The sequence below is a fragment of the Cnephaeus nilssonii genome, assembly GCF_951640355.1.
Source record: "Cnephaeus nilssonii genome assembly, chromosome: 2".
Lineage (NCBI taxonomy): Eukaryota > Metazoa > Chordata > Mammalia > Chiroptera > Vespertilionidae > Cnephaeus > Cnephaeus nilssonii.
In genome coordinates, this window is record NC_137073.1 from 18484135 (window position 1) to 18510050 (window position 25916).

The 25916-nt window shown below is 43.1% G+C and overlaps 1 protein-coding gene across 5 annotated transcripts in view; it reads left to right on the forward strand.

The window, feature by feature from the left end:
• Positions 1 to 2114: 2114 nt before the first annotated feature.
• The window catches only part of RBFOX1 (RNA binding fox-1 homolog 1), a gene marked incomplete at both ends in the record, with an annotated part of 1044696 nt that continues 1020894 nt past the window's right edge, over positions 2115 to 25916 (forward strand). For all 5 annotated transcript variants that reach the window (XM_079761233.1, XM_079761220.1, XM_079761226.1 and 2 more), the window contains one exon: positions 2115 to 2159. In XM_079761233.1, coding sequence (XP_079617359.1) covers positions 2115 to 2159 — 45 coding nt within the window. The remainder of the gene's footprint in view (positions 2160 to 25916) is intronic.

Sequence of the window (25916 nt, forward strand, 5' to 3'; positions counted from 1 at the left end):
TAATTACATAGGGTTATGGTTAAGCAAAAAAGTCTGGAAACCTGTCTAGTTATGTAAAAGTCTGGAAATCTCTTGCCATTTTACCCGATGCCATTGAAAGCCTCGACCAGAGGACATATGCTATGTTAGCCTTCAATTGTTAAAATAATCAGGGAGTATACTGCGTCATCTCTGTGACAGGCAGTCTTACCTAATGTCACCTTAGCATCCCTTAAATGCCACTGCCCCCAGGAAAGGCAGGTGGAGAAAACACACATTAACTTCTATTCACTCCTCAAGGAGCAATTGCAATGCTATTTTAACACTATATTAAAAACACCCTTAATGCATAGAAGGAAAAAAAAAAAAGAAACTTCTCATTTTGTTACTGGTGTGAAGGAGATGGATGATGGCCATATAAGGACTTGGCATATTCCCAAAAAAACCTCAAAATATTGCCTCTGCATGTGAAGCTATAATGAATGTGCAAGTAAATATCTGAAAGATTTATTAGCATTTTAAAATGTGCTTACTGATATATAAAATTCTAATCAGTTGTACATAAGGCCTTTAACGAAAAGAAAAAGTATCTGAGAAACGGCAAGGAAGCCAATGAACATTTCACTGTTAATCAAATATGGTCTATTTACCCACATGCGGAATTTTCTTCTGAGTTTAGATCCCTCCCGTCCCATTGATAAGTGTTTTCATGCAGCTTTCAGTTCTGACTGTAAGGAAAAAGAAAAAAAAAAAAAACAAAACTAATTTGTCTACATCCAGAAGATTCACTTCCCCAGCCAACCAATTGCTTGGTCTTTAATGAAATCAGCACTTGGACAGGGACTAGCTGGGACTCACTTAACAACAACAACAAAAATGGGAAATTTACTTTGATGTTATCATTCTTCAAGGTAAATACACTTTCTTTTTTTTAAAAAAAAAATATATATTTTTTATTTATTTCAGAGAGGAAGAGGGGGAGAGAGAGAGATAGAAACATCAATGATGAAAAAGAATCATTGATCGGCTGCCTCCTGCACGCCCCCTACTGGGGATCGAAGTGGCAAAGAGGCTTGTGCCTTGACTGGGAATCCAACTGTGACCTGGTTCATGGGTCAAGGCACAACCACTGGGCCACACCGACTGGCCAAGGTAAATCCACTTCGAAAGGTGATCTCTAAAGTTCAACAGGACACAGATATTTTACTCCCCTAACTTTTCAGCGTTGCCATTCAGTTCATAACGTGTAGGAAGATCCGAGATTATAATACTGGGAAAAGTGCAGCTGCTTGTAGGAGGAAACACGGAGGAAATCTTGTGAGCAGCGTTAGGGGAAGAGCTGATGGGATTTGCATCCTGTACTGTATTTATATGTGAAGTAGTAGCATATTGCAAGTCGTAAATACTGTCCCGTGGACATTTTGAATAATGCAGGAGTAGTGTAAGTAATTGGAAGTGCTTATATCCTGCCTTTAGACATCTCACTGCTGGTGAGTTAAAATTGGTTGTCAAGTGTGGACTGGGAGGACCTTGCAAGGTGCCCTATTCTGTCATGTGGTACATATTTAATGCTTGAAAGAACAAGGAAAGGGACACGTGCAGGGAGGGGAGAGAGGAGAGAAGAGAGAGAGAGAGAGAGAGAGAGAGAGAGAGAGAGAGAGAGAGAGAGAGAGAGAGAGAGAGAGAAGATAGCGCTGCCAGCTCCTAGAGGTTTGCACGCCTTTGGAGAAGCTTGGAGGCGGGACCCACTCATCCCCCGCCTCCCCAGGCTGCAAGACTTTGCAAAAACATTGGGCGTCCAATTTGGCCAGCGTTTTTGGCGCGGAGGCCGAGGCTACCAGGGAAGCTGGGCTGGGGCGCTGTGCAGCGTCCCTGGCACCTCGGTGGCCGCCCTTTGTGTATGTCTCCGCGCTGATTGCCACCTTGCTCCAGCTGCTCGCTCGCTCTTTCCCCGCACGTTCCGCACCTGCTGGCAACGGTGTAGGGCTGCCAGGCAGCCAGGGCCAGCGCGGCGGGGCGCTCGCTCCGAGGACTGGAGTCATTTACATTGCTAGCACGTGGGGGCCGCGCGCTGCCGCCTCGGACTTCTCCCGTGTTCTCCCGGGGAGGAAACGGGCGGCACTTTGCAGCCCAGGATGAAATCTTGGCATCTAATTGCAGTCGTGGGAGATGCCCTTCAGGTAAGGCGAGGGAAGGCTGTAAGCGCTGTCAGGGATGGAGAGAGGAGGGAGAGGAAGAGTGGAGAGCAGGCGGCTGGCTGCTGCAGCGCGTCCTGAAGCCCACTGACTCACGGGAGGGGGTGGGAGCGGGCCGGGGCCGGGGGCGGGCGGCAGAGGGAGGAGTGTGCAAATTGACATTTTGGGCTGCCTGTGGCAAGAGGAGCCGCCGTCAGCCGCGTCCAACGTGCAGGCAGAGGGTGGCGGTGTGTGCGCCTCCTGGGCTGCTGCTGATTAGAATAGGGACCTGGCGGCGGGTGCAATCCGGGAAAAGCGGAGCCGCGATGGAAGCTGCGGCTGCGTCCAGGGCGCGTGAATGAGCCAAGGTAGGTAAAGCCGCCGGGGACTGTGCAGGCTGGGCTCCGGGGACCCTGCAGGCTGGGCGCCCAGGGACGCTGACCACCGGGGAGGGCGAGGGGCGTTAGGAGTGATAGGGGAGCCCTGTCGGAATCGGGGGGGGGGGGGGGGGGCTGTGAATTGATTTTCTTTACTGGCTAGAAGTTCCTGGGGAACTTCCTTGCCCATGCTCATGGACTCCCTTTAACTTTATTTCTAGAGATGAATAAGTGTTTATAAGAAAAGGCATGAAAGTCCCAGTAGGCTGCCAAGGGCTTTGCAAAGCTGCGCGGCCCTTTAAATGAGAGGTTGATGAAACCCCTGGCCAGATGGGCCGGGCGTTCGGAAAGTTGGCAGCTCACGTCCGGTGGGCAGGCGTGTGCGTGTGGGAATAGGCACTGATGTTTGTGTAAACATGTCCACCGAGCTAGCTGCGCGCCGTACTCTCCCCGCTGCTTTCCTGGTTCCCAGGGAAGAGCCGTGAAACGGACAATGTGGAAACTGCTTTGACTTGAGAAATAGACTCTGGGCCATTTTATTAAATGAAACAAGAGTTGCCCTTTTTGAGAGATCAAATGGGGTGGGGTGGGGTGGGATGTGCTTTGCCTTCCAAAGTGATGGAGTTGACTGGCAAGCATTTAAAAAATATGCCAAGTGTTGAATACGACATTTATCAGCCTAGAAGGATCACCTCAAAGACTCAGTCTCAGCCTGTCCCTGTAGCCATTATTTTCAGATGACAGGGAAATGGGTGGTTTTACTTCTTTCTGTTGACAAAAGAGCTGTGCCCCCCTGCCCCCCCACCAACACACACACACACACACACACACACACACACACACACACACACACTTAATAGGGAAGCAAGGGGAATTCTGAATCCAAAAGTTTTGTTGGCACAGCCATCTTATTAAATTGTTCATTAAATTACTTGCTAAGAAAGAACCACTTTCTGCGTATCTTTAGATATCTCTTCATTTACTCGTTGTTTATATGCTTTAATTTTGGGCACACAGAAATGAATGAAGTCTATAATGGAGGCGGTCAAAAAATGATTGTGTAATCCTCCTTACCTGGGGAGCTGGGTAGTAAATTGTTTGGTTTAAGGTCAATACGTATCTTCGGGAACCCAAGGGCAGGAGTATAAACGCGTTTGTGGAATGGAGTAACAGGCCTTTATGGTTTGCTGTGATTAAGTTTGAAGAGGGTTGTTGTTTGGGTAACTAAAGTCAAGCAGTGACAGCTGCTTACCGCTGGCGTTTATAGGGAATGCGGGCAGCATTCATGATTCTCCTGTAAGAAGCAGGGATTTTTCAACTCTTATCTGCCCACTCACACGCCCCACACTTGCCGAGGTTTCCTGTACATTAGAATGCTCACGGATTATGAAGAGAAAATTGCTTCACTAAAGAGTGGAGGAAGTGTTACCTATGGGGGAGGTTTCATCTTGCCTTCCCTTACATCTCCTGTTTGTCTTTCCTTTCTTTTCTCTCCCCTTTCCCCCTCCTTGCCTTTCTCTCTCATTCACCTATATTTCCCTCCTTCTGTCTTTATTCTTGCGCCTGGAACACAACGCTTTTCCAATACCTTCTACCACATTTTTATCTTAGCAAATGTTTTGTCCTCTGAAGGATAATTGGAATGCGATTTTCTCCTTTCTCTTTGATATTCTCTGCTCATGTACAAGAGTTAATTAATAGCACTTATTGTTAAAGTGAATAAACTTTTCATTTCTTTTTGACCAAGCAAATAGACTCTTGGAAAATGCCTTCATTACACGAAAAGAGCTGACTCTTTTTTCTGTTATCACCAATGATGGGCTTTTACAGCAGTGCACTTGGCCCGTCATAACTTTATTGGGCTAAGCATATTTTTACACTCCTCTATTATAGCCTGTGCTTCAAACTTCTGTTTTCCCTATTACCTTCCGGAGTTTTAGACTCTGAATCCATTTTAATCTGTATTTACTTGGATTTGATAGAAATAATCATCAACCTTGACTTATAGGACAGATTAAGTATCACAAAAATAGTTTATTCCTTTTTTTTCCCCCAATTTTTTTCTCTCCCCATGAATATGACACAAAAGTTGAAGTAGATTTCAATTCAAGGGCTTTTAGCAACAATTGCTTCCTCTAAATTATAGTTGTGAGATTTTGAGAATATATGGTCGTATTTTGAGACTATTACATGAGAATCAGAAAACATGTTCCTAACTGTTTTCTGTTTAATTACAGAAAACCCTATTGGATGGGTCAGTCTCAAGCTAAACAACCATTACAATGTCCAGTGAAATGGAATTTTGGTCCGGTTTTCTGTCTACACTTACAATTTTTATATTAGGTTTTGGGCAGAGTTGCAATACCAGAGAAATAGAATGTTGTCCAAAATAAGAAGAACATTTGTGAAATAATAATAAAACTTTACTAATGAAACTTTTATGTTTAATTTTAAGCTATTTTGAAAAGCTGTGTGTATTAGTCTCAAAGTTATCACGGAGAAGGCTGGAGTAAGTTCTTTGAAAGTAATTCTAAAGGCATGAAAACAAAATGTCATCGAAGAAACTTGGATCCCCATCTTGTGTTGATTTTTCCGACAAATGTAAAAATAAACAGGGGGAAAAGGCATGGGCCCTTGCTGATTTTTGCGCTGTAGGCTTTTTCTGGTGTTGGTCTGGAAACTTCAGGGTGTGGTGATACAGGAGATCTTTGTACATATTCACAGCTGCACACCTTTGTCCTTCTGTCTCTGCCTTCACTCCCATACAGAGGTGAGCATTTGCATGTCTTATGGGCAATAGTAAATGGTCAAATCAGGGCGTGGAGAACTTTTGAATTTTGCATTTTAATGTATTTGAATTAAATCACCTATAACAAAATAGCAGTCCTGGGATCTGGTGTTCATGCTGCCCCCCTCTGTCTGCACAGCACTAAGGGAAATACATAAATCTCTCAAAGTCAGCTTTTAGCTTGCAAGGCCAGACCTGGAAACCTCTAGATTTAATTATTCACCAATGTCTCAAATTCAGGAGTGTTTTTTATTGATAGAGATACATTGTATATGAAAAGTGGTGGTGGTGGTGGTGGTGGTGGGGGGTTATGTGTGTGTCCCCAAAGCGGAAAAAGCTTGTGTCAGCTGTAGCGACTCATTTTTGATTTAGCAAAACTAGGTTACGAATTCAAGCAATTAAAAATGACAAAAAGCCCAATTTCACTGCTTAGATTAAGACACTCCCCATTTTTGCTGCTCCATAAAAATTTCAAAGTGTTCTTTCTGGTTAGGTGTGTGCATAACTTACAGGGTATTGGAAGGCCCCCTCTCACAGTGGCTTATGAAGTCTGACGACTTTGATGTTGGGAAGGTAAATAGGATCAATTAGACGTTCTTAACACAGTTTTGTATTTGCAAGTTCTGGGGAAATTTTTTGAGTTGAGTTTAAAGGAAGAGCAAGAAGAGCAGGTGCTGGTTCCCTCACATTAATTGGTGGCGAATAATCGTTCAGCTAGTCCCAAGATCAAGGGGGTCAGAGAAGACTTTTTAAGAAATTATGTAGTTGTAGCCGACACAGTGTATCCATAGTCCCAGGATGGCATGATTTTTTTTTCCTTAAGCAATGGTGGGCATATTTCTTACTTTTCCTCTACATCTATAGACATGAAGTGTGGAATTCTGGATTCCTGATCATCTAATTAGCCAAAGATCACTGTGCTTGAAACTGAGCCCTGTTACTTCTAGCTGCTCTGAACTCCCTGCAGTGGCTGGTCAGTTGGTTAAGTTTTCTAGACTGGGTGGATGTACTGTGATCACACAAAGAGCGTGCACACAACAGACGTAGACGCTCAGGAAGTCTGGTCCTCAGTGTCCTCTCCCTCACACTGTCAATACTTTGCAGAAAGCCAGCCACAACCACATGAGTCCAGGTGGCCACTCTGCCTGCTGTTTGCTTGGGAAACAGGACCCCTTAAGGAGCATATATTAGGAAAACTGCTGCTAGCTTTTCCTTTCTCGTCATGGTAATTCTGCGTCTGCATTTGCCACGGGACAGTGGATATATTTCTTTGTTGTTTAATTGAAATCTCTACTCATGAGGAAATCAGTTGCTTGTCTGCTAACAAGATGGACGTCGCAGGTGTATTTATCATGGTTATTTGCATGTAGAGATAGAAGTCTTCCATGTTTATTATCATGGTGAGGATGATGAAGGTAATCACACCTGAACACTAACAGGAATCACAGGACGATGTCTGGGCCCTTGCTGCCTCTGTGTGTTCGGCATTGGACTGGGACCTCCACCATATCTTCTCTGGTCCTTACCACGACTCTGCAAGGTAGGTATTGCTCTGCATAATTTAGAGCCATGGAAGCAATCTTCAAGACTTTTTATAGTTAGAATAAGTAATTAGACTGTAGATTTTTCTGACTCCAGTAAACCAACATACCACTGAAATGTACTCTACATTTAGAAAGATATACAAATTTGGGATTCAACAGATGCCTTAAGCCAGTGGTTGTCAACCAGGAGCAATTTCCTCACTTCCCTCTTCCCTAGGGACAACCTTTCACAATATATTGGAGATGTTCTTGGGTGTCACATTTGGGCAGGGTGTGTTACTGGCATCTATTGGGTGGAGACCAGAGATGTTGCTAAATATCCTAAGATGCACAGACAGCCTTCCACTCCAAAACAGCAAAGAAGTACCCAGCCCCCCCCCCCCCCCCCCCCCCCGTAATGCTAGAAGTGCTGAGGTGGAGAAATTCTGCCCTAAATGATATCGGTGGCCCTATGACTAAAGTAAATACACACACACACACACACACACACACACACACACACACACGGTCTGATTTTCCAAGAGAATGGATAAGCTACGTGGATTTCAATCATTCATTTTTAAAATCTCTGCGTGGATACTGTGAAGAGGCTCATGATGCAAAATCAGAAAATCCCTATTTTCTTACTATTTGACTTTAAAATTTTACACCTGCCTACTCTGGCATCTTTCCTTATAAATAGGACATGGGTTATTGTGGTTTAAATGCCTACTTTTCTTTGATTTACTCAGTGTTACCTCTGGCAAGTTCTGGAAAACAAAATTTCTTTATATGGTACGGATGTCAGTAGAAGAGAAAAGAAACATCCCGGAATGAGTCATGGAACAGTTATTCTAAGAACGTTTCTTCTTAGTATTCAAACACCATTATTTTCTCCTTGCCTTTAAAGGTTTGACACATAGGTTTATTTGCTTATCTATTTAATAAACACTTCAATAGTGTTTTATATTGTTGTAAATGCTTTAAAATATCAATTCACTTAATCCTTAAATCAAGCCTTGGGTTTGATATTATTATTATCTACTCTTTACAGAGGAAAGAACCATGGCCCAGAGAAGTTGAGTAATTTGCCTAAGGCCACACAGCTTCCAAGTGGCAGAGCTGGGATTTAACCTCCAGGGTGTGTGCTCCTGACTACTTTGCCATGCTCTGTAATAATTTGACTTTTTAAATGCACAGAAGCAAAATCGTTCAACTTCTTCACTTGAGCTTTGTGACAAAAGACATTGTTAGTTTCATTTTGGGGTGGTTGATCAAGAACACCACTCTAGTCATTTTTGAATGAGAGTGAATGATAATGCCCACAGCTTTATTTTCCACTATTTAACTATTTCTCAATGTGCACCGAACCAGGGTCAAAAGGGCTTGTGAATTCTCTTTACATGATCACCTCCAACAACAAAAACCACCAAAGGGAAACGATAGTATTTAGAAGGGCATAAGTACAGGATGAATACTCTCTGTTTAATTCTCTCCTGAACTGTGGTAGAGAACTAGAGAGAAATTATTCAGCTGGACCTCCTGAGGGGTCATCCAGAAACTGAATTCTTAGGTTTCCTGGCACTTTTAGAATTTTCTAGGAAGCCCAGTGTGGTCCATACCAAGTGGGATATGGTGGATGAGGACATATCAATGGCCGACTTGATCTTGCTAGTGCCAATCTATTTAACTTCCCTCACGGGGATGACCTAGGCCTAGCCTATCTCATTCTCTGTTGAATTTTCAGCATGTAGAGTAACACCTACTCATAGATTTTTGTGTAGAAGTGCCAGTTTGACTTTATTCTGCATTAGAAGAAGAAAATATCTTGCAAGTCTGCTATTAAACATGTATACATGATTGTTCAAGAAAAACCAAACAAAAACAACAACCACAAAAAACCCAAGATGGGAGTAGAGCATCTCCATACATTTCAGTTGAATGAATGAATAAATGGGTGGACGAATTTATATTCAAAGTCTTCTTATTAAGGGTATGCAGGGTTTGTACTGTAAAAGGAAACATCTTGTATCCTGAATACAAAATAGTGGAGGAAGAGGAGGCTATGGCAGTGGGAAGCCACCAATGGGACAGATGCCAGTCCCAGGCCAACTGCTTCCACAGCCTTCCGACCCAACTGTGCATTACGTAAGAGTTGGTGCAAGGCTCCCTGTGCATTGACCCGCAAACAACGTGAAGTTTCAGAACCACACAGTGGACTGACCAGGCACAGATTCCTTTCCTACCAGAGGGGAAGGAAGGAGCATTACTGCTCTATGCAACAGCTGGTCTGGCCAACCAGCAATGTCAAAGGCATAAAAGGGGGCTCTGAGCCACCCTCTCCCAACCCGGAACAGTCCAGCAACTGAGCTGGAAGTAGAGATCATTACAGCTCTTCCTGTATATTTCAGGCCCAATGAACTCACATTTACACAAAGAAAGCAAGGAGTGAATCCCATTTCAGAACTGTCAAAGGACTGATGTTGGATCCATTATCGTGAAATTTCTTTTCTTAATACAGTTCATCAAATTGGCTTTTGTGGAATACCTATTCCATCTAAGTGTTGGTTCAGGAAATGGTTTAAAATTAAGCCAAAATATGTTGCTCAATGGTGAATAAATGGGAATAAACTCCGACAGCTAAGACTATCCGATAAGTTTTCTAAGTGTTGTCTATTAGTCTATAGTGCTAAAATACATATATCTTGCTTAATTGGCTAAAAGAAAAAAAAAAGAATAGGAAATTGGATTTAAAATGGTCATTTAAATTCCATATCCAGTGGAATTGGTTTCTAACATATTTCCACATTTAATGTGAATCTGCTTTTTAAAATAAAAGACAAGCAGTGATAAAATGTGTGTGCCATTAAAAAGAGTGCATCCAACAAGGGGAAAATGGAATTTTTCTGAGTCCATTTGCCTAGGGAGTTAAAAATGTAGAGGCTACATCAATGTTATAAGTGGTCCAGGCTTCAACTTCTGCTGCTGATAGAAAAAAGAAAACCAGTTTTGTTTTAATGCACTATCTGATTGCTAAATATATAGAATTATTCTTTCTTATCATTACAACTGATACTGTCTATTGAGTTAGCAATGAGACATACATTGTGCTAACATCTGGATACAAATTATTAAATTGAAGACTCCCAGCAGCTTTAGATGCAGATGTTCCTATTATGCCAATTTTCCATGGAGGAAGACTGAGACTTGAGGTGACTTTTCTAGGGTTATCAATAGCTAGTGATTAGAGGTTGGTGACCAAATTTGAAACATTATGACTTCATTTTACCCTCTTGACTCAAAGCCATAATAATCTTTGTTCTAACATAAATCAAGTTTGTTTAGTCATAGGAAGTCCCTGTGGTCCTCTTTTTTGTTTGTTTGTTTTTTGTATTTTTTATTTATTTTTTATTTTTTTAGAAAGAGGAAGGAAGAGGGAGAGAGAGAGAGAGAAACATCAATGATGAGAAATAATCATCAATGAGCTGCCTCCTGTAAGTCCCTACTGGGGATCAAGCTCGAAACCTGGTCATATGCCTGACTGGGAATCAAATTGTGACCTCCTGGTTCATAGGTTAATGCTCAATCACTGAGCCACTTCAGCCGGGCTGTGGTCCTCTTATTAAAACTAACCTTCTTATACTCTTGGCCTAATACATGGATGGTTGGACGGATAGACTGACCATTGATACAGAAGGAAAACTGGCAAAGAGCATGTGTATAGTTTTCAGAAAAACAATTGTAAATACCAGAGAGTACATGAAAATATGGCCATATCTACAAATATGTGTGTACACATGTGTATATATATTGAAAGTTCCATCTGTATATATAAATGCTTCAAATATCAGATTGGAAAACAATATGTTTGATGAAACAGACATTTTTTTACACTGTTGGAGAAAGTGTGGAATGGTGCATTCTTTTGTGGAAGACAGTTTGGAAATTTTGATTTTGAAAAAATTGCATATCCTTTGACCCTGCGTTTGCCGCTTTAGGATTTATGTACTTGCTCAAGGTTGCACAGATGCAAACTGTTAACTGCAGCCTAGTGTACAGTAGGAGGAAACATTAGGGCAAACTAAGTGCTTAACAAATGGGGATTGGATGCCAACAAGCATTCAAGGAAGGAGGTGGGTCTGCATCAACCTTAAATGATGCCGGAGGTGGTGTAAGTGATCAAGAGTCCAAATGTCAGGAAGGTGTTCGGAACACTTTGTTAGAAAACAAACACCCCCCTGCAAACGTTTTATATACATGGTGAGGTTGCAAAGATGACAAAGGGAGAGTTACCTTTGTGGTTAGTGAGGAGTGTGACTGGGAGGGGAGCAGGAGCGAATGAAGTTTTGCTTTTAAGATTATGCAAGATGAATAAGCTGAAGACATCTGCTGTGCAATGTAGTCCCTATAGCTGACAGCATGGTGATGTACACCTAAAAAATTGTTAAACCCTAGCCAGTTTGGCTCGTGGATAGAGCATCGACCTGTGGACTGAAGGGTTCCAGGTTCGATTCCAGTCAAGGGCATGTACCTGGGTTGCAGGCTCGATCCCTGGACCTAGTGAGGGTGCTTGCAGAAGCAACCAATCAGTGTATCTCTTTCTCATCGATGTTTCTCTCTCCTTCCCTTCCACCATCTCTAAAAGTCAATGGGAAAATATCCTCACGTGAGGATTAAAAAAATTTTTGTTAAGAGGGTGGATCTTAAATTGTGTTCTTAACACACACATGTGTGCGCGCGCGCGCACGCACGCGCGCACGCACACACACACACACACACACATACACACACGGGACACAAGGAAACTTTTTTGTAGGTGATGGCCGTGCTTATTACCTTGATCCTGGTGATGGCATCATGGGTGGATGCATATGTCCAAACTTATCAAATTGTACATAATAAACATGCACAGTTCTGTTGTATATCAATTACACCTCAGTGAAGCTGTTCATAAAATAGTCTACCTCTATTCCTTTGTATTTTCAACACACATTCTACTTAGATAATAAAAAAAGTACTTTGTTAAAAAAAGAGCTCCCATTTTTCATAGGACCCGTGATCAGCCCCTCACCCCAAGATGACATAAATCAGCTTAGATAGCAACATAGATCTTGTGTGTTAGATACAGGCAACCCAAATTGCTTTGAAAATGTGCTCCAGAGGGCCTTAAAAAGAGGTAGAAAAAGATCCCTACAAGTTGTTTGATTTGCAATGATGTTCTGGCTAAGGTCTGGGGGTCGGCGTGCACTCTGCAATGGCGTGGTTGGCTGTTGGCAATTTCTGAAAATGATAAAGCCACGTGTTAACTGTAATGGTTTGGCCACAGAGGAACCCGAAATTCCCTGGATGCTGCAGACACTTGTCATTCACTGGAGGCACTGCAAATCATGGTCCTTATCCTCCCAGCTGTGCGCCTGTCAGGGACTATGGGCTGCTAAAAGTTGTATACTATTATTTTGTTATTCATCTCTGGGTCATTTCATCTTCCCATGCAAGCCACATGAATGGCTGTGTAGGAAAATTGTATTTTGGGCTGCATTTCCCACTGTGAAGGATGTTTACTATATATTTATGAAAACACTGCAATAACAAAACCCTTTATATAGCCTTTCAATTTGCTGTAAGAGCAGATAAAATATTTTTATCGCAAACTGAACTCCATACCTTGGGAGATTCAGTGGGTCCGGCTCAGAATAATAAAACACTTCAGGGGAAGGCGGGCGCTGCTCAGATCGGCTCAGAAACCTGTGCCCTTCCCTGGGCGGATCTCAGCACCTTGAAACGTAGCAACCAAACATGCCACACCTAGAACTAATCAGCGCAACTTAGGCATCATTACGTTGCAGCAATAATGTCTGTGCTGCTCAAATAGTTTCACGTGTCTAGAGATGCAGGGTGGTTCTAAACAAGCAGGGAGCCGGTTGGCCGTCACTCAATGGTTTGCAAACACTGATGCCTCCCTTTATCTAGGCTTCGTCAATGTTTATTATAGAAACTTTTGTTGAGGCGACTGTAGATCCACATGCAGTCATAATAAAAAATACAGAGATATCCCTTATACACTTTACTTTGTTCCCCCAATAGTAATATTTTGCAAAACCATGGTGTCACATGACATCCAGGGTATTGCCATTGCTACAACCCACTCATCTTATTCAGACTTCCCCAGGTGGATTAGCACACAGTTAGTCCTTGACAACTTCATCATGTGTGTAGCTTCATGGATTTAACACCACTTCCATCACAGGGACCCTCTTACAGGCACAGCTGCCTCCTCTCGGCATCCCCCACCCCCATCCCTGAACTCTGTCAGCCTCCATTTCTAAAACTCTGTTCTTTCAGAAAATGTTGGATAAGTGGAATCAAGCAGTACTTAATTTTTGTGAATGGTTTCTTTACCTGGAGTTTTACCTATGTTATTACACATACCAATCATTTTTTCCTTTTCTAATACTCAGTAATGTTCCCCGGCATGTGGTATGTACCCCGGTTTGTTTAGCCATTCACCTGCTGCAGGACCTCGGGGCTGGTTTTGGCTGGCACAAACGAGGCAGCTGTGAACATTGTGTAAAGGTTTCTGCGTGAGCAGGCATTCCCTTCTCTGGGATAAATGCCCAGGAGTGGGCTTTGGCGATTTTTGACTCATGCACATTTTGTAAAACATTAATTTGTTGTGCCCATTGGAAGTCAAGGCCGGTTACACACGAACCAATAAAAGGAAAAAATAGAAAATCTTACCCCCAACTTAATGTTTATTTCTACATAAACATAGTGTTAAATATAGAGACCAGCCAGCATTTATGTGGCTCCCAGCATATGCCAGGCTGTATTGCAGGCCTGTTGTGTCTGCTCACTCATTTGTCCTCCCAACAGCCTTCCGGTGTCTGTACCGCCATCCTCCCCACTTACATGCGAGGAGTCAGACACAAAGTGCACAGGGAACTTGGCGAGATGATACCAGCAGTGGTGGTTGGGCAGTCTGGCTTGAGAAGCCCTCATTTTAACCACCACCTGATGACCTGACCCTCGTTCACAGATCTGTCGGGCAGGACTTCTGGGTTGGTTGGGATGGCAACACTCATCGGTTGGGTAAACATCCATCAATCTGGCTGTGGAGGGTAGTCATCAATGGGGTCGGGTATATAGAGCCATCAGCTAGCTGCCTGCGTGTCCCTCAACTCACGGCTGTGTCTTTAAGCTTACTTTATGTGACCGTCTCAGACAGATGGAGGCTTCTTCTGGCTTTTAGATCTCCAAGAAGTGGATTTCACAACCCGCCTTGGTTACGCCCGGCAGTTATTCACAGCTCTCAGTCGCAGTCTGTTCTGCCTTTCGGCCTGGCCCAGATCTGTCTGTGGCATGCCGAGCCACTCCTCATTCATCTCCCTGCAGTGAAGGTGAGGAATTGATGGTGACCACGTCCACTCAACAGCACGATTTAAAGGTCCCTGCCTCTCACAGAATCCCATGTGGCTGTGGTTCATTACTGCGGGAGCCACTCAGCCCTCCAAAGGCCCTTCCTATTCCACAGGCTTATACAGTATTTAATATTTTCATATGCTCCAGTGTAAAGCCATCTGTTGCGGTGACAGGACAAAATGTTGATGACAAGAACAAGCGTATGTTTATGGAAAGATTCCATGAGAAGTTAACCAGAAGGATGCGTGCTACGCAGTGGTGTCTGGTAGCAAATGACCAGGGGAATTCAGCAGGCCTGGCCTCCCAGCATATATGCTTCTGAATTGGCACTTACACACTACACGTGCTCTTTTCATTCTGTCCAGTAAATGTAGACCAGATTGTCAATGTACGTGGTGGCAGAGGCCTTTTGAGTATATAGAGCCATCAGCTAGCTGCCTGCGTGTCCCTCAACTCACAGCTGTGTCTTTAAGCTTATTTTATGTGACCATCTCAGACAGATGGAAGGAGACAGTAGCCTTATCTAATTTCTGGAACTTTATTTCATCTGTTGTTCGTCCTGTGTTCCGTGTGACTTTCTGCCGTGGGCCGGAGCGAGTGAGCTGGGAGCTGCTCCGCGTGCTGGGCATGTGTGTGAGTGGGGAGCTAGACTGTGTTTAACAGCGAGCATTGCTTCTCGGTGCCGATCGCTTCGTAGCCATGCTGGAGATTTGCTAACAGAGAAACAATCAGATGGGAATCAATTCTGGCTGCCCACTTGAACATATCAGTTGAGGCACTGTTATCTCAAACTGTCACGGCACCGCCTTGCCCCTTGCTGTACTGAGCTCAGAAAATCACAGCAAATGCCTCTCAGCTAATGCCCTGGTGCTTTGGGGGAAACTCATCACAGCTCAAATGCACTGAGTCGAGTACCTGGCAGGCACTGCAGGAGGCACCGGACATGGGTGTCTTTAACCCTCCCACACGCCTTATGGGGCCGGGGCGCTCCTCGTCTTCATTTTACAGACCGGGGGGCAGCTTCAGACTGCGATTTGCCCAGGATCCCATAGCTGATACTTAGTGGACCCTGGGCCTGAGCATGAGCAGTCTAAGTCTGTAAACAGTACGCTTGACTATTATGTTTTATCACTGATGCTGGGAAAAGAGAAGCTTGCCCAGTGCCTTCCAGACCTGGCCTTCTTGTGGTGACATGAGCTGGGGCAGGTGGGCTGGGACAGACTGCTGAAATGTGGCACTGAGCTTGGAGTCCTCTACAAACTTGCACTCAAAGCTCTCCAGTTCTCAGCGACATTTTTAGCTTGTAAATGAAGTTGTCAACGATTTCTCGAAGCCCAGAAGGAGGCTTGCAAAAACGAGCTGGTGTGAAGACAACAGCAGCTCTCTGGAACAAGTCATGCGGGGTAACCCCTAGTGCACCCCCCTTGATAGAATGTTTGATCTGTTTTCTACCAATGGGTGTGATAATGCGCCTTAAATCAATCCCCTGCTTTCAATGTTATTAATAAATGGCTTTGCGATATATGGAAAAACCTAGGTCTCAACTGTAGCCATGATAAAAGATGACAATTTCCCGCTAGCTATTCTGAAGTTGAAAACATTCATGAAATAGTAGAATTTAGGGAGATTTATAAGCAGACATATTTTCAGCAGGAGCAAAACATCAACAGATCAAGGTAGTAGAGGAAAAACAATCAGGATGTACGCGGGAACAGAAAGACTCGCTAGCTCCTGAATATCATTCATTTATTTCTTCCAAGCTCGTCAGAAGGATGCAAGGGTTGGTTCTGTAATCAGGCCCTTTCCATCCCATAGGTTTTACCTGCAGTTGTTCATCTCAACAATTGCATTATGATGATAGGTGATAGATTCATGAAGTCAGAGAACAGGTGAACAATATGTAATTAATGCCTAGCACAATGCCTGGTCCATATTAGGACCTCAATAAGTGTTTCCAAAGAATGGATGCTCATAATGGATTATGCCAAATATTTATTATGTATAAACCTTGGTAGACTGAAGTAATAATTACATTTATAATCATTAGGTAATATTTTCAGAGTCTAATTGAGGAATGACAGTGGTTTTCCTATCTACTAGTTCCCCCTCTCCTAAAGCCCAGATATGCGGACAATTACTTTCTGAATTAGGGCCAGAGCAGCATGCATAGCACAAGCAGTAGCACAGGTTATATCTGATCTCCCAACTAAACTATGCGCACAACCTTTTCCAGGGTATACGGCAGGCAGCAGGTTCGAGCGGCCTTTCCCCCAGCACATCCCGTTGGCAAAAAGCAACTTATATTTAATGCAACAGAGAAAATAAATTATTACCGTTCTCTGATTGTGTGACAGGTTAGTAATTAACTTGTGTCACCAGTTGGCCTCCCACAACTGTGTTTATTCAGCTCCATGGAGCACTTTTCAGGGAGAAGGGAGAGCTCAGCAAGGCGTTCTTTGTTTACTGTGGATGCTGGGTGCTGGCGGAATACATCTTTTCCTATTGACGAGGAAATAAGTTGGTTGTTAGGACGTGATTTTCCATTCTTCAAAATGATATGGTGATGCAGGGAACTTGAAAGCTACCCTGGAATTAGAAAAGCATAAGGAAATTGCCCTTTCTGCACTAATCGAGCCATTGTGCCTGTTTTCTTTGGGGTACTTTTCACTGTATAGACATGGCAAAAAGCTATGTGTAAGGAAAAATAGGAACAATTTTAATTAAAAGGAAAAAAATGTGTTTCTTTTCCCTCCATTGTAGGTTAAGTGTCTATCACACAGCCCAGGGACACTGATATTAGATTTGTAATAAGTACAAGTAAAGCTTTTCATTTTGATTGGATTGGGTGTATTTTTCATCAGCATCTCCCGTGTGAGCCATGATTCTAAGACAGAGTCTTGTAATCTTCTGCAGTGGGAATGATTCAGCTTAAAAATCAATAGGGCATGAGGTATTTCAAGTTCTCATTATTGTAATGTGTCAACATCACTTCAGTGACCCCCGAGTCCTATGTTGACTGGTTTTTCCCCTGATTTATTGTGCAATCTCACAGGGCAAACTATAATTTCACTTGGAATCAGAAAGTCTCCATTTATGGTTTGTGTCCCAGTCTCCAGTCATTAGGGCATTCGCAGGGAATCGATCCCTCCTCTTGTTGCTAACAACTGAATGAAGTTGTCACCTGCTTAGATTACAAAGGAGGCTGGTAACAGGATGCGGTAAGGGTGAGTGCACTGGACCAGGTCTGTTGTGAGAAGGGCTTTCTCTGATGTTCATCTGCTGCTGCTTGGAGGGGCTTTAGCATTCTCAGAGCGTCTATTATAGAAACCCCCGCCCCCCACTGCCCAACTAGCACAACGTTTCATTCCTTCTTTTGTGAAATGTTTGTGGGTGATGTAATTCCGTTGGCTTAAACATGGTGAGAGGGCCTTTCTTGAAAGTTTGTGCCTTGGCAAATTTTCTAGAACCTGTTGAATCATGCCAACTCCTCTTTAAACACCTAATCATCATGCTAAGACTTAAAGAGAGGGTCCTCCATCCTTTTCGTAATTGGAAACATACCTGAGAACTTAATGGAACTTCTATTGAGGAGATGACCATCTGCATGCCATTGGTCAGTGTGTACGCATTCTACTCTGCTGTGCACAGGCCCACACATGCGTGGACAGTGATGTCAAGTCATCGATAGCAAGTCCAAATCGCATATCTAATACCCAGTACTTAGCAATGGGCGAGAATGTCTGTGTAGGTCAGCCTCATCAGAAATGTAATTCAGTACCTACCACTGTGTTCCAGGTGCTTATGAATGCAATAGACTTCCTTCCCCCAAGGAGTCTAATCGTGGAAAAGACCAAGGTGAGAAGCAGTGCCCGTACAGCAGATGTGAGTGCGAGACAATAGGGCATGAGGAGCATAGAGAGGAGGCACTGAACACAGGAATATAAGGGTCTTGGAAGATGTCAAGACTAACATCAATATTTGATCACATCTTGACCACATGTGGAGATGTTATTCTCCTCCACTCTTAAGTTTATGAAACCAACTTTGCTATGTATACAGCAGCTGTATTACCATATTTTTAAAGTTGCTTTAGTCTGGTAAAATCAGGCTCTTTTAGCCCTTGGGAAGTGATTTCATTCACCCAGGGGTCTCTATACACTGTCCCTATTTAGCGTTGGTGGAGCTGCCCCAACCATGTCCCTGTCTTTTCTGCATACCTTCCTGGTACAGCCCCTTCCTATCAGAGCTGCTCCAGCACCCGGGACGCAGCCTAGCAGCCTACCAGCCTCGCAGTGGCCTTTGGTTTCAGTCTCTGGTCTTTAGTCTTACCCTGAAACCTTGATTTTTACACCCTTCTTAGAACTTGCCTTCTGTTCTGGTTTTACTCATTCATTGTTTTACTAAATACTATACAGGGATCCTGGTAGATGCTGAAGAGAGTGGTGAACAAGATAGGTGGGGTTCTTGCTCTCACAAGAATTACAGTCTGGCTGAGGGAAGGTAGGTCCTTGACTTTGAGGGCCTGATTGGGGGCTGTCTTCCGAGTTTCATGGAAGTGGATTGGGATATTCCTTCCTTAACAGAATCTCTATATATAAAAGCCTAAGCGACCAAATGACCAAACGACCAGTTGATCGGTAGCTATGATGCACACTGACCACCAGGGGGCAGATGCTCAATGCAGGAGCTGCCCCCTGGTGGTCAGTATGCTCCCACAGCTGGAGCGTGGCTCAGCCAGAAGCCGGGCTCATGGCTGGTGAGCGCAGCTGCTGCTGCGGCGTGAGCCTCTCCCACCTCTGGCAGAGCTACTGAGCGGCGACAGTGGCAGGCGCAGTAGGGCTGGGATGAGCAGGTGGCGCCGGGCCCCGGCTCAGGCTCCTCCCTGGCTGCCTGCCGCTTCCTGCACTACTACATCCCTCAGGGGATGTTGGACTGCCAGTTTTGGATCCCTGCATGCCAGGCCTGCGGGGATCATGTGGAAACTGACAGTCCGACATCTCTCAAGGGGTCCCAGATTTCAAGTGAGTGCAGGCCAGGCTGAGGGACCCCACCAGTGCATGCACCAGGCCTCTTTTCACTTCATGAATCCATGCACCGGGCCTCTTTTCACTTCAGTTGCCCTTCAGGCATTGGCCTGAGGCAGTGGTAGGATATAGAAAGATCGATGATCCATAGGGACACATATCAGTTGTTGTCATCAAAATTCCTATCCCACCTGCCATGCCTCCTTCAAGCCTTATGATCTCAGCCCTGTGAATGTCTAGGAGAAGCCTAAGAAGAGGTTCCTGAAGCAGTCATATAATTAGAAGCTCAGGTCTTGGCTCCTCCACTTAAGACCTTGAGCAAGTTATTTAATCTGAGTAAGTCTCGGTTATCTCATCTATAAAATGGGATGGCAATAGAACCCATCTTAGAAGAGCATTCTAAGGATTACATGAGATTGTGCATCTAAGAACCTAGCATATAGAACATGCTTAATAAACATTAAATATTATGAGAGACAATAAAAAGAGGAGACAGATAGTGCATTAATAATGGATGAATTATGCTGGCAAGCCTGTGAATGTGGCCATTACTATTTTATACTATCTCACCTCTTTGAATTTTTTGTCATTATTGCCTGATCCACGCATGGAGCTCACCTCCTCTAGGGTGACAAGTGCTCCTGATGGACCGCCTGTGTCAGCTTCCTTTCTAAGCATGGACTAGGGACTCTTCTTTTTGGTATTTTATTCAGTCCTTGCTGGTTCTGGATTGAATCCAAGTATTATCTGGGGTCATGTCTATTTTATAATAATCCCATGTTACAACTTGTACTCAGTTATATTATGCAGCCACTTAAAGGAGGATTCTAAAGGTCTTAGAATTAAAGGTCTTAATGGGATTCTATGGGAAGATGATAAGTATTGACTCAACCTAGGTGTTTTAGGTGTTGATAAGTGGAACAATAGAAAGATACCGAGCAGTGTATGTAGTATGATCCTGTTTGTGGATGAAGACTTATACACAGAAATGCCTGGATAGACTCTGGAAAGGTAGATGAGGAACAGATAATAGCGATTGTTTAGGAGACTAACAATTCATGGTGTGCCATTTTGTACTCACAGTCTTTTTCTGCCATGTACATGCATTACTTTCCCAATAAAATGATTATCCAAAATGAATATTAAGCACAGATCCCAAATCTCTAGAGCTATTCATGAATAGTCTTTCTTCATATTTTTTTCAACTTCTCTAGACTAAATTTTATAAAAGATATTACAGCATCCTAGGGGTTGACAACATTTATACCCTCATAACAGTTAGCTTTTGCTGTGTAACAAACAACTCCAACATCTCATTTCTGAAAACAAAATCATTTATTAGCTCATATTTCTCTATGATAGCAGCATGAGACAGTAGCTCATCTGGGCTTACTCATGCCACTGGGGCTGAATTGCCTAGAATGTCTTTACTCACATGGCTGTTGACTTTTTAAACAGTACTTTATTTTTGTTCTGTGTGGCCTTCTCAGCAAGCTAGCTCAGACTTAGCAGACAAGCTTGAGTCACAGAGATTCCAGTGCAGTGAGGTTAATCCCTAACTCATAAGCACTTCCCAACCTGTGCTTATATTATATTTGCTAATAATCTAGTTGGCCAAAGCAAGTCACATAGCTAATCCCAGTGTCAGGGGTAGAGTGGTATAGGGCAATGAAAGAAACAGCAGGTTCAACTTGACAAAAGATATGTGCACACAGGGATGGGATATGTTTGTAGCCATTATTTGCCACCCACTCACCCCTCTTTAAGGCAAATTATAAATTGAGAGGAATGCTACCCTATGAGAAGGATTATCCTTAAGTTAGAGCTTTCTCCTCAATTACCCTCAACAGTAGACTCCAAGAATGTCATCTCTTATTTCATAAGAGCATCCTTCTATTTGCTTATGCCTAAATGTCCCCTTCTCTTTCGGAGTTTAAGCAATGATGCTAACATTTTTTTTTCTTCCTTCAATGAAATGTCAGCACAGAGGTAAGGTAGTCATATGCCTCTAGTGACACAGATAATCTCCAAGATAAAGGCCCACATATCTCCAGGGAGTTCTGCATACCTGCTTTATAGAGCCAGCACCAATGGGGTTCTCACAAGTGTGTCTGATTTCAAGCATCCTCACAGCCCTCCTGTTGGGAATCTATTTGCTTTGGATCAAAGATGATGGTGCATCCAGCTTCCACTTCACATTGCCCTGTCCTTAAACAGCAGCTCGTTTTTTTCAGAGATCATTTGAGAAGCTAATATGTTTGCTTTTCTGATTCTGCTGGCACGAGTTGATGCTTCCATTGGTTTCTGGATGCACAGATTATGGGAGTCTGATAAAATGAGAAGTGCTGTGTGGTAACCTTTAAATGAATGAGAAACGAAATTGTACTCAATTAAAAGTGCCAAGGACACACAGTAACAGGCAGGTAGAACTACCCCTGAGATCTGCCTATCTACTTTTCAAATACACCTAGTTTTGACAGCTCAGATTGGTAGATAGAGGGGTAACTGTGAGAGCTCACAAGGATAAATTCTCCCACTGCCATGTTGGTTTTCTGAAAACTCCATGTACGTGCACTTAATTGTATACTTGCAAACCTTATTCTACAAAAGCAGAATAAACTGTGTCCAATTGGCACTTCTATTTAAAAACAAAGTCCACTCAAATTGGTTTTCTCTTTGCCAGACGTGGGGATTCTGCCTGCTTATGCAGTTTCTTACTCAGTGGATGGATGTGGAGTATTCCTTTAAGCCAGCAATTTATTTTCATCTCATGGCACACATAAACTAATTATTGAAATTCTGTAGCATATATATATATATATATATATATATATATATATATATGCCGATCTGACAAAAAAATTGGTATAATATTATTTATTCCCATGGTTCAGCTACTGTTGTGTTGGCTGTTGTCATTTTTCTATTTGATAATCTCAGGGAAAAGAGGTCAGTGCCCATGACTAACTACTCGGGTACTGCATGTTTTAAAAATTCTTGTGGCGCACAGTTGAAAATCACTGCTTTAAGCTGTTGATTGTCAATCACTTTTATATAGTTGTCACTTTCACTATGTCACAGTCAGTAGCAGAAATGTAAAGCCTATAGACACGCATGCTCATTCTGACATTCACGACTCAATTGAGCTGTTTATTAAAAGAATCTAAAAATACACAAATTACTGATTGGGAAAAATGTCTTTCTGAAGGTTCTTTATTTGACAAACATTTGGACATAAAATACCCCCATTACATCCAGAAGAACTGTAAATTTTAAAAATCGCAGGTAAAATCAGAATGGAAAGGCAGATTAGATACCCCCAGTGCAGTTTCCAGGCACATGCTCACTCTGCGCCTGCTCAGGGCCTGCACAGCTGGCAGAGAGTAAGGTGTATGGGCCTATGTGTGGGAAGAGGAGCAAGAGGAAGAGGAATGATGCAAAATCAATATGGCATTGGTTCAGTCCTCAATAATTCTCCCCATTTAAATCAACAGAGCAGACCTTACTGAAACACTCAGAGGAAAAGTACATTACTCTGTAGTACAGACTAGAAACTCAACAATAGTGTAGTGAAGGGACATTCACAAAGAAGGAGCATTTCTTGGACGTGATAGCTCTAAAAGCTCACTTATTCATTCATTTAACATATGGCAAGGTCCTACTAAGTGTTGGGTCCTACTAAGTGTTGGTGCTAAATGATGAGCCAAAACTGACAGGGAATTCATTACCTGGAAACATACATTTGAGTGGGGTTGGGAGAGGAAGTTAGTTGAGGCAGGAGGGGTCAGATAATCACAAAAGATCACCTATAATTATCTGAGATAAGTGTCCCCAAGAATAGGTACATGGCACTAGGAAAGCAAGGGGCAAAGGGACTGATTAAAGTTGAATAGTTCAAGACATACTAGTGAAAATTGATAGTTGAGCTGACAGTGGAAAGGGCAATGAAGAGCTAATTCAAGGATGACGTGGGACAGTGATTGCACTGGTGTTGGTACCTCCAGACAACAGGATGGATGCAGCACATGCAAATCCTTTGAGGTGGGAGATGGAAGGGAAAGCCACGTGAGAGAGGGCAAAGAATGGAGGAGGAGCTGGAAGGAAGAGTCAGGTCTTCACATCTAAGTAGCTGCAGGAAAGACATTGAAGGTACAGGAAGCCAGAACAAGGAGGTGCCACTATGGATATGGAAACGTTAGAGGAACTCAAGGAGAGGGTCCCATTGTTGGAAGTAATTGGAAAGAAGGCTGAGGGAATGGACCAAAATTTTAGCCTTATTAACAAAATGGATTAGACCCAAGTGGAAACTGTCTATAATCTTGTGACGTTACGGGCTATAATGCAGTTTAGCCTTGCCTCTTATGTTGCGTTTGCCAGCCTAGAGATTAATAAATGACAATTAGGATTAGGGTAACAATAATGAGAACAGCTCATCTTTATTGAAGGATTACAGTATGCCAGGCACTGAGCTTATTGTTTTGTAGGCCTCACAGTTGCATTCTTCTCTTCTTTCATCCGCCCCATTCAGTCATTCGTCAGCATGTCATTCAGATGCTGCCTCTGAGGTACATCCTCCATCTTTCCACTTCTCGGTGTTCCCAGTGCCATGCCTTAGTCCACGCCACCACTGCTGCCCACCTTCACTACTGCCATAGCCTCCTTCCCGGATTCCCAGGATCCCAGTTTGCTCCCCTCCAACCCATTAGCCACATAGTAGCCAAAATTATATAAAGTATAAGTCCCTTACACACCCAGGTTTTACAGCAGCACTATTCACAGCAGCCAAGAGGTGGATGCAACTAAGGTGCTTTCACTGGATGGATAAACAAAATGTGGCATACACAACACAATGAATATTATTCAACCTTAAAAAAGGTGGAAATCCCATTACATGCTAGAGCTTAGATGAACCTTGAGGACATGGTGCTAAGTGAAATAAGCCAGTCATGAAAAGACAAATACTGTGTGAATCCATGTATATGAGTAATCAGGAATAATCAGAATCATACAAACATAATACAGAATGGTGCCTACGAGAGGCTGGAAAAGAGGGAAGTGTTCATTTAATAGGCATGGAGCTTTACTTTTCCAGGATGAAAAAGTTCTGGAGATCTGTTTCACAATAATGTAAATATACTTAACACTCAAAAATGATTAAGATGGTATGTTTTATATATATACTTTTACCACAATAAGAAAAATCTTCATAAAAACCTATGAATCAATTGAGTTAATTCCCTATTTAAAATTTCCTGGCTGGTGTGGCTCAGTAGGTTGGGTGTGGTCCCGAGGACCAAAAGGTTTATGTTTCGTTTCCTGTGTCAGAGCACATGCCCAGGTTGCAGGCTTGATCCCAGGGAGTAGGATGGCGTGCAGGAGGCAGTCAATGATACGTTGCTCTCACAATGATGTTTCTCTCTCCCCTTCCATCCCTTCCTTACTTTCTAAAATTCCACAAAAAAAAAATATGTAAAAGAAAAAATTTTCTAATGCTGTCCCATTGTGCTTAGGAGAAAAATAGACTACAGTCCATGAAATCCCATAACATCTGGTTGCTGCCTACCTCAAATCCTCATGTTCCCAGCTGTTTGCTTCTTCTTTACTCTGCTCAAGCTTTTCTCTCTTATTCATCCTAAAACACATGAAGTCCATTTTAACCCCTTGCATTTGCACTTCCTTCATATCACAACACTCTACCCTGGCTTCATGGAATGAACTCTTAGCCTTAGCCTGTCAATTAGATTTAAAGAAGACATTATCATCTTATATAATCAAAGGCTAATATGTGAATCAACCAAATGGCCCAACGACCAGTCTGTATGGTGTGCACTGACCACCAGGGGGCAGATACTCAATGCAGAAGCTGCCCCCTGGTGGTCAGTGTGCTTCCACAGGGAGAGGTCTACTCAGCCAGAAGCCAGGTTCACAGCTGGCTAGTGCAGCAGCGGTGACAGGAGCCTCTCCCACCTTCATGGCAATGCTAAGGACCTCTCTAAGGACCCCTTAGGGGATGTCTGACTTCCAGCCTTAAACTGCTGGCTTAGTCCCGCTCCCAGGAGTGGGCTTAAGCTGGCAGTCGGACATCCCCCAAGGGGTCCCAGACTGCAAGAGGGTGCAGGCCCGGCTGAGGGACACCTCCAGTGCACGAATGTTGTGCACTGGGCCTTTAGTATATATATAAAAGGCTAAGTTGACTCGTATATGCACAATACATATAAAGCTCTCGCTAGTGCCTCCCATGTGTGGGTTTCCATCTGTCATTGTCCATCGTGCAAATTGTTGACACTTCTATTATAATAGAAAGGGAAAATAGCAATATTAAAATATTTCTTCTAATTACTTTCCTTTCAATGTGCATGAATACATGCACTGGGCCACTAGTCTATAATAATAATTAATAATGATAATAAGAAAGATGCTAATTATTTTTGTTATCATTGATATTAATTTCATATGCCTCAGGTCTCAGACCTGGTTCTTCATTACTAAATGACTGCAGAGTTTCTATTTTAAAAGTTGTATTTTAAGGATGTACTCAAGATAACTCTTCCAAATGACAGAATTCTCTTGTTTGAGATCTTAGAGTCTACCAGAGCTGACCTTGAGAAAGGACTGCATTTGCTTCAAGGAAA